The 13,314-nt window shown below is 45.0% G+C and overlaps 1 protein-coding gene across 1 annotated transcript in view; it reads right to left on the bottom strand.

The window, feature by feature from the left end:
• The window catches only part of RCSD1 (RCSD domain containing 1), a 106,560-nt gene extending 93,473 nt beyond the window's left edge, over positions 1 to 13,087 (bottom strand). Inside the window, exons 1-3 of the mRNA XM_006872649.1 lie at positions 13,054 to 13,087; positions 12,594 to 12,645; positions 11,493 to 11,682 (exon numbers count right to left, since the gene is read on the bottom strand). Coding sequence (XP_006872711.1) covers positions 11,493 to 11,682; positions 12,594 to 12,645; positions 13,054 to 13,087 — 276 coding nt within the window. The remainder of the gene's footprint in view (positions 1 to 11,492; positions 11,683 to 12,593; positions 12,646 to 13,053) is intronic.
• Between the last annotated feature and the right edge of the window lie 227 nt (positions 13,088 to 13,314).

Genomic DNA, 13,314 nt, shown 5'->3' with positions numbered 1-13,314 from the left:
TGGTGAGGTCCATGTGTATAGTCTTCTCTTATGCTGTCTAAAGAAGATATTTGAAATGAACAAATCATTGATTTTGCAAAATTCTGTCATGTGTTCTCCAGCATCATTCTATCACCAAGGCCATATTTTCCAACTACTGATCCTTTCTCTTAGTTCCCAACCTTTGCATTCCAATCACCAGTAATGATCTATACATCTTGATTGCAGGTTTGATCAATTTCAGATTGAAGAAGTTGGTAAAATTCTTCTATTTCATCCTCACTGGCTTTAGTGGTTGGTGTGTAAATTTGAATAATAGTGGCATTAACTGGGCTTCCCTGTAGGCACATGGATACTATCCTATTACAGACTTCCTGCAGACTTCAAACCAGGCATTTATGAAGGAATTCAGCCACTTGGGCAAGAGGCTCCCCCAGAGGGAATCTTTAAGCGTCTTATAGAAAGCGAATCTAGTAGAACAACACAGTGTGATGTGGCATGTGGTATCTGGCAGCGCTGGCCCCTTCTTGCCTTTGCTCTAGATCTCCTGGCACTTGCTGGTTAGGATAAGGATAATATGAATAGTTTCTCTCTTCACCCACCTCCATTATCCACAGATCAAGGTGATGATATAGAAGTGCCACTGATGCAGAGGGTTTCAGACAGCATGGAGAAGACAATAAAGTCATTACGAGAAGTTTACACATATGTATCAAATCTGCCCTGTAGAAGGAAGGACTAGGTGCTGGGAGCTAGGAAACAAAGTCATCTTAGTTCTGACTTTGTCACTACCTGGCTAGGTAAATCACTTATGTTCATTTCCTTATCTGTAAAATTAAGGGGATGGGAGAAATCATGAATCAAAATTCTAAGCTCTAAAACTGAGTTTTTGTTGTTGTTGTTTATAAACTTCTCTTTTTGCCTTAGATGTTGGCATTAGTTTCACCTGAAGACAACTCTGGTGCATTTCAGAAGTCTTTTAGTTGTGTAGATGATTTGTTGTTGTTAAGTGCCCTCCATTAGTTTCTGACTCCTTGGAGACTCCTTGGAGATCCATCTCCATAGTGACCCTATAGAGTTTCCGAGGAGCAGCTGTTGGGTTTGAACTGAAGACCTTGTGGTTCGCAGTCCAGTGCTGACCCTATAGCACCACACCAGGAGTCCAATGTTGATCCTAGTGGGGCCTGGCCCCAGACAGAAGGAAGGCGGCCATGCTGGTTGATGCCTAGACCCCATCCCAACTAAGAGCCCCCACATGCCCAGTGGAATAGCCAGAGTGACTCCAATACAAGGGAATGAATAAAGACCACAGCATCCCAAGCTACAGAGAAGATGTAAATGTTGGCTCTCCTGGTAATCACCTCTCAGACATTAGGCAGATGATTTATTCATCTTGAAGCCTCAGCATCCTCATATAGAAAACAGATATAATAAAACTGTGTTGTTATTGTTGTTGTTAAGTGTTATTGAGTCAATTTTGACTCATGGAGCCCCATGTGACAGAATGACTCCACAATTAACAATTAAGCCCTTAAACGTTTGTGCCACCAGAGATCCTATTAAGACTTTGTTGTTGTTAAGTGTTGTCCAGTTGTTTCTGACTCATAGCAAAGGTTTTCCCAAAGCTTTAAATCCTTGCAGGAGCAGAAACCTTCATCTTTCTTCTGCAGAGCAGTTGGTGGGCTTGAACTACTGACCTTGTGGTTTGCAGTCCAGAGCTCATCATATGGAGCCACCAAGCTCCCTTGCCTGCTAATAAGACTTTATGAGGATTTTAAAAGATAAATGTATGCAAAACATCTAGTACATTGTTGTGTGCCGTGGAGTCGGTTCCAACTCATATGACCCTATACAGGGTTTCCAAGGCTGTAAATCTTTACGGGAGCAGAAAGCCTCATCTTTCTCCCATGGAACAGCTGGTAGTTTCGAACTGCTGACCGTGAGATTAGCAGCCCAATTCATAATCACTACGCTATCAGAGCTCCTTAGTATAGGCACTTAACACGTGGTAGTAATTACCATTATTACTAGCCTTGGGTTTCTCCCACACGGTCTACTTTGTGGCTGCTCAGATAAGAATTTCCCAGCATTTATCAAAACATATCTTGAAACTCAGACAAACATGGGACCTACGGCCTGGGAATGCATTTCAGAAGGCTAAGGCAGGTAGGGGTAGCCCCATCAGAGATGGATGACTGTTCATCCAGCTTAAGTATTTGGAATGAGCTACTGGGGCTGTTGAGAGGAGGCCCAGCAGATTTTGGCAATATTCTGTGGCAAACTGAGATGGAACTTCTTTGTGACCTCTGGTCTGGCTGCCTGAGTTGGGCAATTGTGACCACAAGGCTCAGCTTCTTGTTTCTGTTGTACTGTTTAGCTGGGGAGCTGGTACATGCGGTCTGCTGCTGCTCCCGGCCCCATCTTGGGTCTTCCCTGCTCTGCTTCTGGATGAAGAGGAGCAATGCTGGCTTTTCAGAGTGTGCACAGTAAGACGAATGATTGGGCTGCAGGTGGAAGTGTGGGAGAAAACAGTTTTCACATCTGTGGTTTATTCGCCGAGGCCTCTTTCTGTCAGAGAAGGCAAGAGGACCTTAACAACAACCAACAGCAAACAGTTGCCATGGTGATTCCACGAGTGTCAGAGTACAACTGTGCTCCATAAGGTTTTCAAAGGCTGATTTTTCAGAAGCCATCACCAAGACTTACTTTTGAGCCTCTGTTGAGTAGGTTGGAAACTCTTAACCTTTTGATTAGCAGCTGAGTGTGTTAACTACACCATTCTGAGATTCTAAGAGAGACTTGCTGTTGTTGTTAGCTGCTGTACAATCAATTTAAACTTATGGCAACCCTCAGGGACTCCTAATTGGACTTTGTTGTTGTGAAGTGCTGTCAAGTCAATTCTGACTCATAGTGACTCAAACAGGGTTGCTGAGGAGCAGCTAGCGGATTTGAACCACTGAACTTGTGGCTATCTAGTGCTTATCCTACAGCACCACACTAGGAGTCCTAATTGGACCTTAGGAGTAGGTTTTGGAGATCTTTACCAAAGGCATTCCCCCTGGGGCTCAGAGTCCCTTTCAAATGGATTCACTCAGCAGGAACCTTTGGGTGTAGGCACCATGCAGGAGTGTAGTTAGTCTTCATCAGATTGAAATCCCATCTGTTGTGCACCCTCCCCAAGGCTTCCACGAGGCCCAGGAGAGCAGCATTTGTAGGGGACCACCAGCACAGGAAGTAAGGTTAGCAAAACTGACTTTGAACTCTGGCATACCTTAAAGTTTATCAAGATACAATCTTGTTTGTGTGTGTGTGATGTCATGTGTATATACCTTGTTTCCCTAAATAGAAAAAGGCTCCACTGATGGTAGAAACTTCTCCCCTACTCTATCTAGTTCCCAAATCCTCAAGTACCTTTCTTTTCATTTCTCCTCCAGGAATGAGCTGCTTGTCGTTACCTGCACATAACATGTTGTTTCTTGCACCACTGACTTTGCTCTTGTCATTCTCTCTGCTTGGAATGCTCTTCCCCATATTTTGTGCTTGGTTAAATTCTACTCATTCCTCAAGATTCAACAGGAAGTCGTCTCTAGTGGGAACCCTCCTTCTGCTCTGGGCACATGAGCTCTCATCCCTTGCTCTGCAATCACCTGTTTAGGTTCTCCCCTCCCTTCCTAGACTTTGAGTTCTTCCAGGGCCAACATGGTGACATCTTCCTTTTAATGCCTCCAGTGTCTGACACGCAGTAGGTGCTCAATGTTGTTTGTTGGACTTAACTAAAAGCAGGTGCTTGGCCTGCTATGGATTGTTACTAACTGGTTACAGAAAGAGCTGTGATTGTTGTTCTGAAGCCAGGAGGGTGGCACCAAGAGAATGCAAACAGGTGCAAAACAAGGACTGGAGACACTTGATGGTGTAGACATTTACTTTTTAGGTCTGGTTAGCTACCCAGCTCCAATGTCCAGACCTTCTCAATGCTTCCATCTAAGGACTTCCAGCCTGGGGACCCGTAAGCCTATCCACTAATGATGGACTCTCATGGCAACTCAGAGGTATTTCTTACAAAGAAAAGGAAAACCACCCACATTTGGCCCAACATGCCCACCTCACTTCACCTCTCCTAGTGAGCCTCCTTGAGGCTTGGAATTCTTGCAGCTGGAGTCTCTTCCCCTGGAATAGGATGTGACCCAAACAAAGACAGGACTTTACAGGGTAAACCACTCAGGCTCAGCAATCATTTCCCACAATTCCTAGAAAGATAAGTACTCAGGAAACCCAAAATGGGGCGGGGGTTGGAGCAGGGAATGAGAAGCTCACTGCCCAGAAGACCAAAGAACAAGGTCAGGGTCCTCTCTGGTTTGGGTCAGGCAGGCCCACTCATCTGACAAACTTCTAAAGGGTCCCTAGAGCAATAATGTTGGTGATGGTGACTGAGTCTTTGTATTATATCAGCAGGATCATTGTTTCCTCTTTTGTATACAAAGAGAGAAATATCTACATAAACCCTGGAGGTTCCGATATGAGATAGATGCTGCTTTTGTGATGAAATTTTGATATGGGAACTAGTTTCATTGTCTTGTTTAAAGTCTATGTTGAGGTGCTCCCCAGGTGAGAGGCAGCCCTAGTGAACTTCTCTGTGTCTCGGTTTCCTCCCTTACAATATGGCGGGGAAGTACTTAAAAGACTGCTTCAATTCACCCAGACCACTGAGACTTTTAGATCCCAGTGAGTTTGAGTGGGCTCGTCAGGCTGGCTCCGCAAACCTAAAACATTATTACTGGAGAAAAGCAGAGAACTATCTTCAGATTTTTCTGGAACTAAAAGGCTTTTGCTTGCTGCCCTGATAAGATTACTAGTCCACTGAGCTGCCAGCATTTAGATTTCCCACGGACCTGATTGCGCTGAGGCTCCAGCTTGCCTTGCTGTGAGAAGCCGTGCTGTGGCTCCGGCTCTGAAACCTGACTCTGTTTCAGGAATGCACATTCACACCCTCCCATGATAGGTCCTGGGTCTGCCGGGGTTTCATGTTGGCCCTTAGGGTCTGACTACCCACAATTCCTCCTGTCATCGCTGCCTAGCACAGTGGAAGGTGTCTGCAAAATGAGAACCAGCGTAGCTGTGAGGGTCCCACAGACCAAGTAGGAATCAGAGAGGAGTCGGGGAGTATTCAGACATGCCCACATATCCACGAGAGCCACAGCTCCACTTCAGTGGTCATTCAATCCTTAATTATGACCTACAAACTCCAGCCAGCAACCAGCACACGGTTTGGTGAAAGGGTGGGTCAAAACACAGTAAGGGCTGCTGGGGTTTCTATCCTCACTTCATGGTACAATCTCAAAAAAACACTTTGGACGCTTGAATTTTGTTTACATGTTCCTCTACGGTCCTCCAATCCTGCAATTTTTAATTAGCATTTCAAACACAGATCATGTATATAATAAAGGTACAATAATCTCTGAGTAAATGAATAAATGACAAATATGAGGGAGCTTCAGAAAGTTTGTGGGAAAATTCCATGCTCTTTTCATTCCATTGTTTTCCAGAAACTTTTTAAAGCCCCCTCATATCTTGGAAAGATCTTGAAGTTGCTGTGGGAAAAAGAACCTTCTCTCCAGAGTCAGTTGTGGTAGTGTAGTGGTTACAAATCGGGCTGTGAACCTCATGGTCAGCAGTTCGAAACTATCAGCTGTTCTACGAGAGAAAGATGAGGCTTTCTGCTCCCATAAAGATTTACAGCCTCAGAAACCTTGTGCAGGGTCGTTATGAGTCGGAACCAACTTCACAGCACCTAACAACAACAACTGCCACAACAGCAATTTAAGGACATCTGATGGTGCAATGGTTAAGTGCTTGGCTGCTAACCAAAAGGACAGTGGTTCAAGCCCACCCAACTGCTCTGAGGGAGAAAGACCTGGTGATCTGTTCTTATAAAGAATGCAGCCTAGGAAACCCTGTGGAGCACTTCTGTTCTGTTACATGGGGTTGCTATTAGTCAAAATCAACTCCATGGCACCTAACAATAATTGAGAAATGTATGATTTGTTCAGTGACAATAATGTTTCATTTCCATGGATGAAATCCTTCATTTATTCAACTAAGTAGTAGAAACACGGATGTGAGGAGATGCAAACTTTTTTTTTAAACACCCTCAGTCTAGTTGGTAGTGACTATAATTTATATTTAAGCACCTAAGGATATTAATTTAAACTCAAAGTCCTAATTCTCAACTTTTTTTTTTTTTTTACTATACACCTCTCTCTTCTGAGTCCTATCTGCAATAACCACCTTCTTGAGCAAATCATATGCAGTCCCAATGTCAGAAGATGTCTTTGATGAATATTTCTGCTTAGGACAATCAAAAGCTGCATATCTGTGATGGATTTAAATATATCCCCTAACCTCTATGCCGGTGGTTATAATCTCCTTGGGAATGGATTGTCTTTGCTACTGTAATGAGACAGAATTAGTGTAAAGTATATCTTGAGTCAGGCTCTTTTGAGATATAAAAGAGATTAAACATGACAGCAGAGGAGAGTTGGGATAAAATAAGACGTCAAGACACATGGAGATCTCCCAGGTAGCAGCAGATGAAGAGAAAAGAACCTTCTCTCCAGAGTCAGCAGAGAAAGAAAAGCTTCCTCTAGAGCTAGTTCTCTGAATTCAAACTTCTAGTCTCCTAAATTGTGAGAAAATAAATTTCTGTTTGTTAAAGTCAGCTACTTGTGGTATTTCTTAGATGGTAGATAACTTAGATGGAGTCCTGGTGTGGCGCCAGACTGCAAAGCCATTTGAACTGCATGGGTGGCGGTTCAAGCTCACCAGTCACTCCTCGGAAACCCTATACAGGGTTGCTATGGGTCGGAACCGACTCGACGGCACTTAACAACAACAACCAGGCCCTACAAGTATAAGCTATGACCCGTGTCCTGAGGAGCCTTCCAGGGAGAGAGCTAGGAGGCCGATAGTTACCTGGTGTTTTAATGGTGGTTTGAACAAATGAAGAGTTTTGCACTATGAAGAGTCAGTCAGAGAACATCTGAGAAGCTTCCAGAGGTGGAGACATTTCAGCTACAGACTGAAAAGGGAAGGAATGAACCACTTGTTTTCATTCATCAAACCATCAATTATATTCATAGAATTGAGAAATTACATAGCTATACAACATGGAGTCCTGGTGTGGTGCTGTGGGTTCATACACCAGACTGCAAAGCCATTTGAACTGCAGGGTTGGCGGTTCAAGCTCACCAGCTGCTCCTCAGAAACCCTATACAGGGCCGCTATGGGTTGGAACCGACTCGACGGCACTTAACAACAACAACATACTACATCACTGTGCTAATCCCCAGAGACTCAAAAGACCATAAAGACACTCCTTGTGTACAAAAGGCTTGGATGAGGTGTAAACACGGGCGCCACCATTCTCCCTGGCACCTTAATGAACTCCACTCTTTTGGGTACCCTGTTGAGCTCAAACACAGAAAGTAGTTTCTTACTTATCCTCCAACACCTACCTGGTTTTTAGACTTTTCCATCTTTCTGCTTCTCAAACTCACAACACATACCTAAACTCTCAGAGAAGCTTCCAAACATGGTTTCCTACTCACACTAGCAATGAGCACTTCTGTCATATCCCAGCTGCTAGCTCCAAGGAGCTCTGGTAGCGTAGTGGTTACGAATCGGGCTGCGAACCTTAAGGCCAGCTTTCTACTCCCGTAAAGATTTACACCCTCGGAAACCCTGTACAGGGTCGCTATGAGTTGGAAGCAACTCAACGGCACTTAACAACAACAACAGCTCCATAGAATAAACACTGGACTGAAAACCACAAGGTCAGCAGTTCAAGTCCACCAGCCACTTGTGGGAGAAAGATGATGCTTTCTGGTCTCAAAAAGACGTACAGCCTCAGAAACCCTTTACAAAGGGTCGCTATGAGTCACAACTGACTCAACAGCAAACAAAAACAACAAGAGCTTACTCAAGGATTCCTGGTGTGGTGTTGTAGAATAAGCACTGCATTGCTAACTGCAAGGTTGGCTGTTGAAACCAACCAGCCCCTCCTTGGAAACCCCATATGAGCATGAACTGACTCGACAGTACTTAACGACAACAACCTTTCTCAAGACCATTCACGGACCATGCCCATGGAACAGAACCCAATGTCTGTACAACCTGGCCTTGAAGCATTACGGCTGGCCTCTGAATTAGAAAAAAAAGTACCCTATTGGGGCATAGCATGTAAGGAGCCTCTGTATGAAGAAAAGGTCACCATTTCCTCCTGGTGACTTGGGATTTCACCCAAGTTTCAGCCCAAAGTAGTCCACGTGTCTACTATACCACACATGTCACTTTGAGCTGATCTTACTACTTTCATTTTTTCTCTCACTACTCCCCTGCCTACCTTCCTCTCCAGCCCACTGGCCTACTTTCCTGAACAAATGTAACAAGTTCTCCCTCCCTGCACACATTTGCTTCTGCCCTCCTCGACACCCACCTTTCTTTTAAGACTTATTTCACGCTTCATATACTCTGAATTCCTATGCCCCAATCATTCTATTTGGCACTTATGCATTTGAAAATTATACCCAGGACCGGATATAGCAAGTTTCCTTCCTCCTATTGGATTGTGAGCTTTATTATAAAAAGCAAGGATCAGATAGATGGCAAGGATCTCTACCATGTCTAGTCCATGGGGGATTAATTAGAGCTGAAGTAATGAGTGATATTGTTGATAATGGTAACAAAGATTTACAAGAACATTTCCCAAAGACTTCCAGTAGATAAGCGGGTTCTAGAGAGTGAGTATTTAGTAAGTCTTATTTTTCCAACATTGGAAACAATATAATTCCGTTTGTTCTCAAAGATGGTGGTTGTTGTTGTTAAGTGCCTTTGAGATGGTTCCGACTCATAGTGACCCTGTATTGGGTTTCTAAGGAATGACTGACTGGTGGGTTTGAACTCTTCATATCTTAAACGTGGGACTCACCTCTCAAAAGATGGTGTTATGAGGACAACTCTAGGGGGGTACACACACATAGAATGGTCAACCATTTGAGATCCAAAGGGCAGTATATACCTAAGGATAAAATTCAGAAGGCTTGGGAAAGGAGGAATGTAAGCAAGAATCACAGGGAGGAAGTGGGACAAGTGACGTTACATACAGGGGTTGCAGTCATTGAGATGAAATAAAGTGTGTGGTTTGTTAAATGTAAAACTGATGATCTGCTCTGGACATAGTCACTCAATCCACAATAAAAAGCAAAAAGAGAAAAAAAAAATGACTGAAAAAAAAAGAGGATGTTACTCTGGGATTTTCAGAAACCCCCAAGCTCCACCCACTGAATAGCATGGCTCACTGTAAAAAGTTTACTTCCAGCCTATCAGCACAGTCTTGGTCTCTTGGTTTCTGCTCCACTCTGTTTTAACAGGTGTAGGTTTTTTTGTTTGGTTGGTTTTCTTTTTACAGACATTTTGACAAAGAAACTGCAAAAGCAGCTACTACCAAAAAAAACTGTACCAGCAGCAGATACAGAGCAATGAACAGACTTCTTCACTTCTCTATCTCATTTTCTCCCTGGCTTTCCCCACCCTCCCTGCCCCCAGGGCTTAAGAGATTTTGGTATCTTGGTAAAATAACATATGAGTTACTATACATCTCAGCTTGCAGACCAGAGGGCCTTCTCTTTTCATGGGCCTCCCCCAAGCCACACAGGAAATTGCCTGAGTGATCATTTCAGGGCCTCAGCCAAGCTCTGTTCCTTCCTCAATGGAGGGAGAGAAGAAATACAGGATTCTCTCTGTGTCTTCTGGTAATAAAGTTCGAACCTGCATTTGGCCCTCAATCAGTGACCAGCTTTTAAGCCTAAACTTGCTTTCTTTCCTATCTCCTACCCATTTCTTAAAGAGATTTAGAAAGGTCATACATACATCACATGAACCCCTTGGGCCTAAGGCACCTTGTAAGCTCCCAGCAGAGAGAACCAACTTTAGAAGTGGCACCCAATACAATAAACTGGACATTCATTCACTGAGCCATCACCAGCCTCTGCCCTGATGATCTAGCAGTTCAGAGAGATTCCCATTGCTTGGTGCTTTACATGCTGAAGGCAGCTCGCAAACACCACCTCATGAGCCTTTCTGAGAGTATGTCTGTAAGTCACAATCAACTTGATGACACAAAACAACAACAAAGCAACACCTCTCCTCCCTACCCCTCTCACCTGGTCCTAATCTGCCTGAGTTTTCCAGCCTTGCAAAAGTTTCTATGAGGGTCCATCTCAGATTCTAAGGGATCACATGCTCCTTTGTACTTTATAAAGTCTCCTGGAAGGTGGCTGCTGTTTGAAGAAGGTAGACTGAATATTGCCTAAGACAAGCCCCTGCAGAGAAGTCAGAGAGCCTCATAGGCCGAAACAGTGATTCTGGCTTAGAAGAGGTGATCAGGGTTAAGAGCTAACCCAGAAGCTGGGACGAGAAAGCAACCTCATTCTTGCTGACCATAGTCTAGTGTGGAGCCTCAGTTTCCCTTTGAAGCCTGTTATTGTTGTAGCGTGGTAATAACCTCACAAGTGAATAAAAAGTTTGCACTTTCTCTTCTCTTCCTTTTAAAAGCCCCAGGCTCTGTTGAAATTGACTCAGGGCTAAATGTCAAGTGTCAGTTTCAAGAGGGAAGCCTGTGGAGGCCTCAAGACAAGGAGTAGGGAACAACCTGTGGAATATATCTATCTAGCCTTCCCTCCACTGGACGGTGACTGCCTGGAGCCTGCAAAGGTTTTGAGCAGTACCACAAATGTCCCCAGGACTTTGCTCAGCAGACAGAGGATCTGTGGACCCCAGATATGGCCAGCAAACCCCAATACACACCTTCTAGGAGGGCACAGGTACCCAGGGGAGTCGCAAATTTTATCAGAAATAATGTCATCTGACTGCGCAGTGAGGGGTGCTTTTCAGAAAGTTCTGAAAGAAGATGTGACCAACAGAAGAGGGACTTCAGAAACAAGAAAACAACTGGACTTTCTAGAAGGCCAGTCTGCAAGCAAAAAGGGAAGCCTACAGACCCAGGCAGAAGACAAGACTCCCTTTACCAGTTCTGTTTCTCTTTCAGTACTCCTCTCTTCAGACTTGTCTGCTTTCTGGAAGTTTGTGTTCACACATGTGTTTGCTCATTTACAAACCTAGGTAGTTCCTAACTTTTTTCCCCCTGAAGCACTGAAGTCCCTAATCAAAATAATTGGGCCCCCAGAAAGGCCTCTCTCAGTCTGTCCCTACGCACCTCCTGCCTACTCAGAGGAGTCTGTCTGTAAGGTAGAGGTGATCCCCAGAAGTTGGCGAAGGAGGCATATGAGCAGCAGGCATTTGCCCTTTTCCTTGGCAGTAGCAATGAACCCTGGGTTTTCTCCTCTAAGAAAGGGCAATTGCCTGGGGAGGGGGCACCCTTGACCCTGAGCCCCGCGTGCTCATTGGTCTCCTGGTCTGGCGGAGAAGCGCGCCCTGAGCTTCTAGCCAGGGTCCTTTACCTCCATGTCCTCCAGGTGCCGACTCCGCCGCGAACGCGCCCACTTGCTCGGGCCGGTGCTTGCGATGCCTGTGGTCCGCTGGTTCCCGCCCGGGTCAGGTTCGGGCTGCGGCAGACACAGGGCAAGCGGGCGGCGGCGTGGCGAGCCCAGCTCCACTCGGCTTCGGGACTGCCCCGGCCCTGGGGCCCAGCTTTAGCGAACGAGGAAGGAGGAGGAGGGAGGAGGGAGGGGAGGGGAGTGGAGGGGACGGGAGGAAGAAAGGGAGGCAGGCGATCAGGGTTAAATTTAGACACAAATCTAAACAGATACTGTCCCTCCCAGGGAAGGAAGGACTCAAGAGAGGAGGCCAGGACTCCATTAATCTGCCCAAACATGGGGATGGGACAGCTGCCTTACCCCTTTCTTTCTAAGCTTCTCCAGGACCCTGGTCTTAGCCTCGTTTGATAGGCCTTATTATTATTGTTGTTGTTGTCCTAAAATGGAAGTTGTACTTTCATTCCTGTTTTCCCTCCTTTCTAGTCCCTTATTTTATTTGCATCCTTGTTACTTTCCTTCCTCCCTCCCCACTTTCTTTTTATTAAATAGCATTGAAGTCTACCTGGTTTTCCTGGAGTTCTTTGGTGGAAAGTTAAAAAGGATCCTTCCTACCTAGTCCAATACCTCTGTATTCTCTGCTGGCCTCAGAAGAGGGATTGTTGGGATGCAGGTTTCCACAAGGAGAGCGGAACTGGCAGGACCAACTTTCCCTCTGAAATCTCTTTTCTGCTATACCTTCCCGTCTCACATTTTCAGGAAACCACCATATATTCACCTATTTTCTATGTTCATCCTTGTTTCATCTTCCGGAGGAGAACAAATTCAAGCAAAACTTTTCATGTTCCTGTAGCAGTAAATCTTTTCCTCTCCCCACTGATTTGATTGATGCATTTGATTTTATGAACTGCTTGCTAAAGTGCCTTGGCTCTGTTCCTATTAAATATAGTAAAGGGCAAGATCCTGAACATAGCAACCGTCCCGCAGGGCAGTCTTAGCCCTCTGGGCAGCAAACAGGCTGAAGAAGAGGAGGCTTCATGGGAGAAATTTGGAGACGGGAATCTTCACCCTGCTTCCAGTTCCCACACTTGTCCTTGGTGTCCCCAGCGGATCTCTCCTCCTAGGACAAAGAGGAAGAGTGGGGAATGACTACACAGTTTTGTGAATGGAAGGGAATGGGCTGGCGGGGGTGCCTCTGTGTAGTTCTGCAACATTCTCCTGCCCACCCCACTTCCCAATCCCTGACCCAGATCAACCAAGGAAAGGGAGAGCTACTGCTAGAGGCAGACTGTAGAATGGGTGATGGTGAGCACAGGCAAAAGAAATAATTTTAGCGTTTACTCATACTAAGACAAATGGCCAAGAACCTGCCTTACATCCAACACTACCTGAAAACTTTCAGGTATTTAGTTTGCTGCTTTAGTTACCAGTGTTGGAGGCACGAATACCTTCCTATCAGATAACTTTCAAGGTCTAACTTTTTAAAAGCACGCTAGTACCAGACTAGTTGCTAATGCTTTTAACTTACCTGAGAATAGGGGCAAGACCCCTGGTTTCAGCATTAGGCAGACTAAAAATTGCATTCCAGATCTGCTACTCTTTAGCCATGTTTCCTTAGACAAGACACCTAACCTCTCCTAACCTGTACAGGGAAGGAGGCACTCTGGATAAAGTTACTATTTTGATAATGTTTAGCTTCATGTACAAACTTTATGACCAGGGGCCTGCTATTTCTTTTGCTTAGAATCTGGCCCTCTGGGGCCTGTTGAAAGGGATTCCCCACCCTCTA

The sequence above is a fragment of the Chrysochloris asiatica genome, unplaced genomic scaffold, assembly GCF_000296735.1.
Source record: "Chrysochloris asiatica unplaced genomic scaffold, ChrAsi1.0 scaffold00207, whole genome shotgun sequence".
NCBI classification, from domain to species: Eukaryota; Metazoa; Chordata; class Mammalia; order Afrosoricida; family Chrysochloridae; genus Chrysochloris; species Chrysochloris asiatica.
The sequence above is the reverse complement of the archived record's forward strand: the minus strand, read 5'-3'. Positions and strand labels throughout refer to the sequence as shown.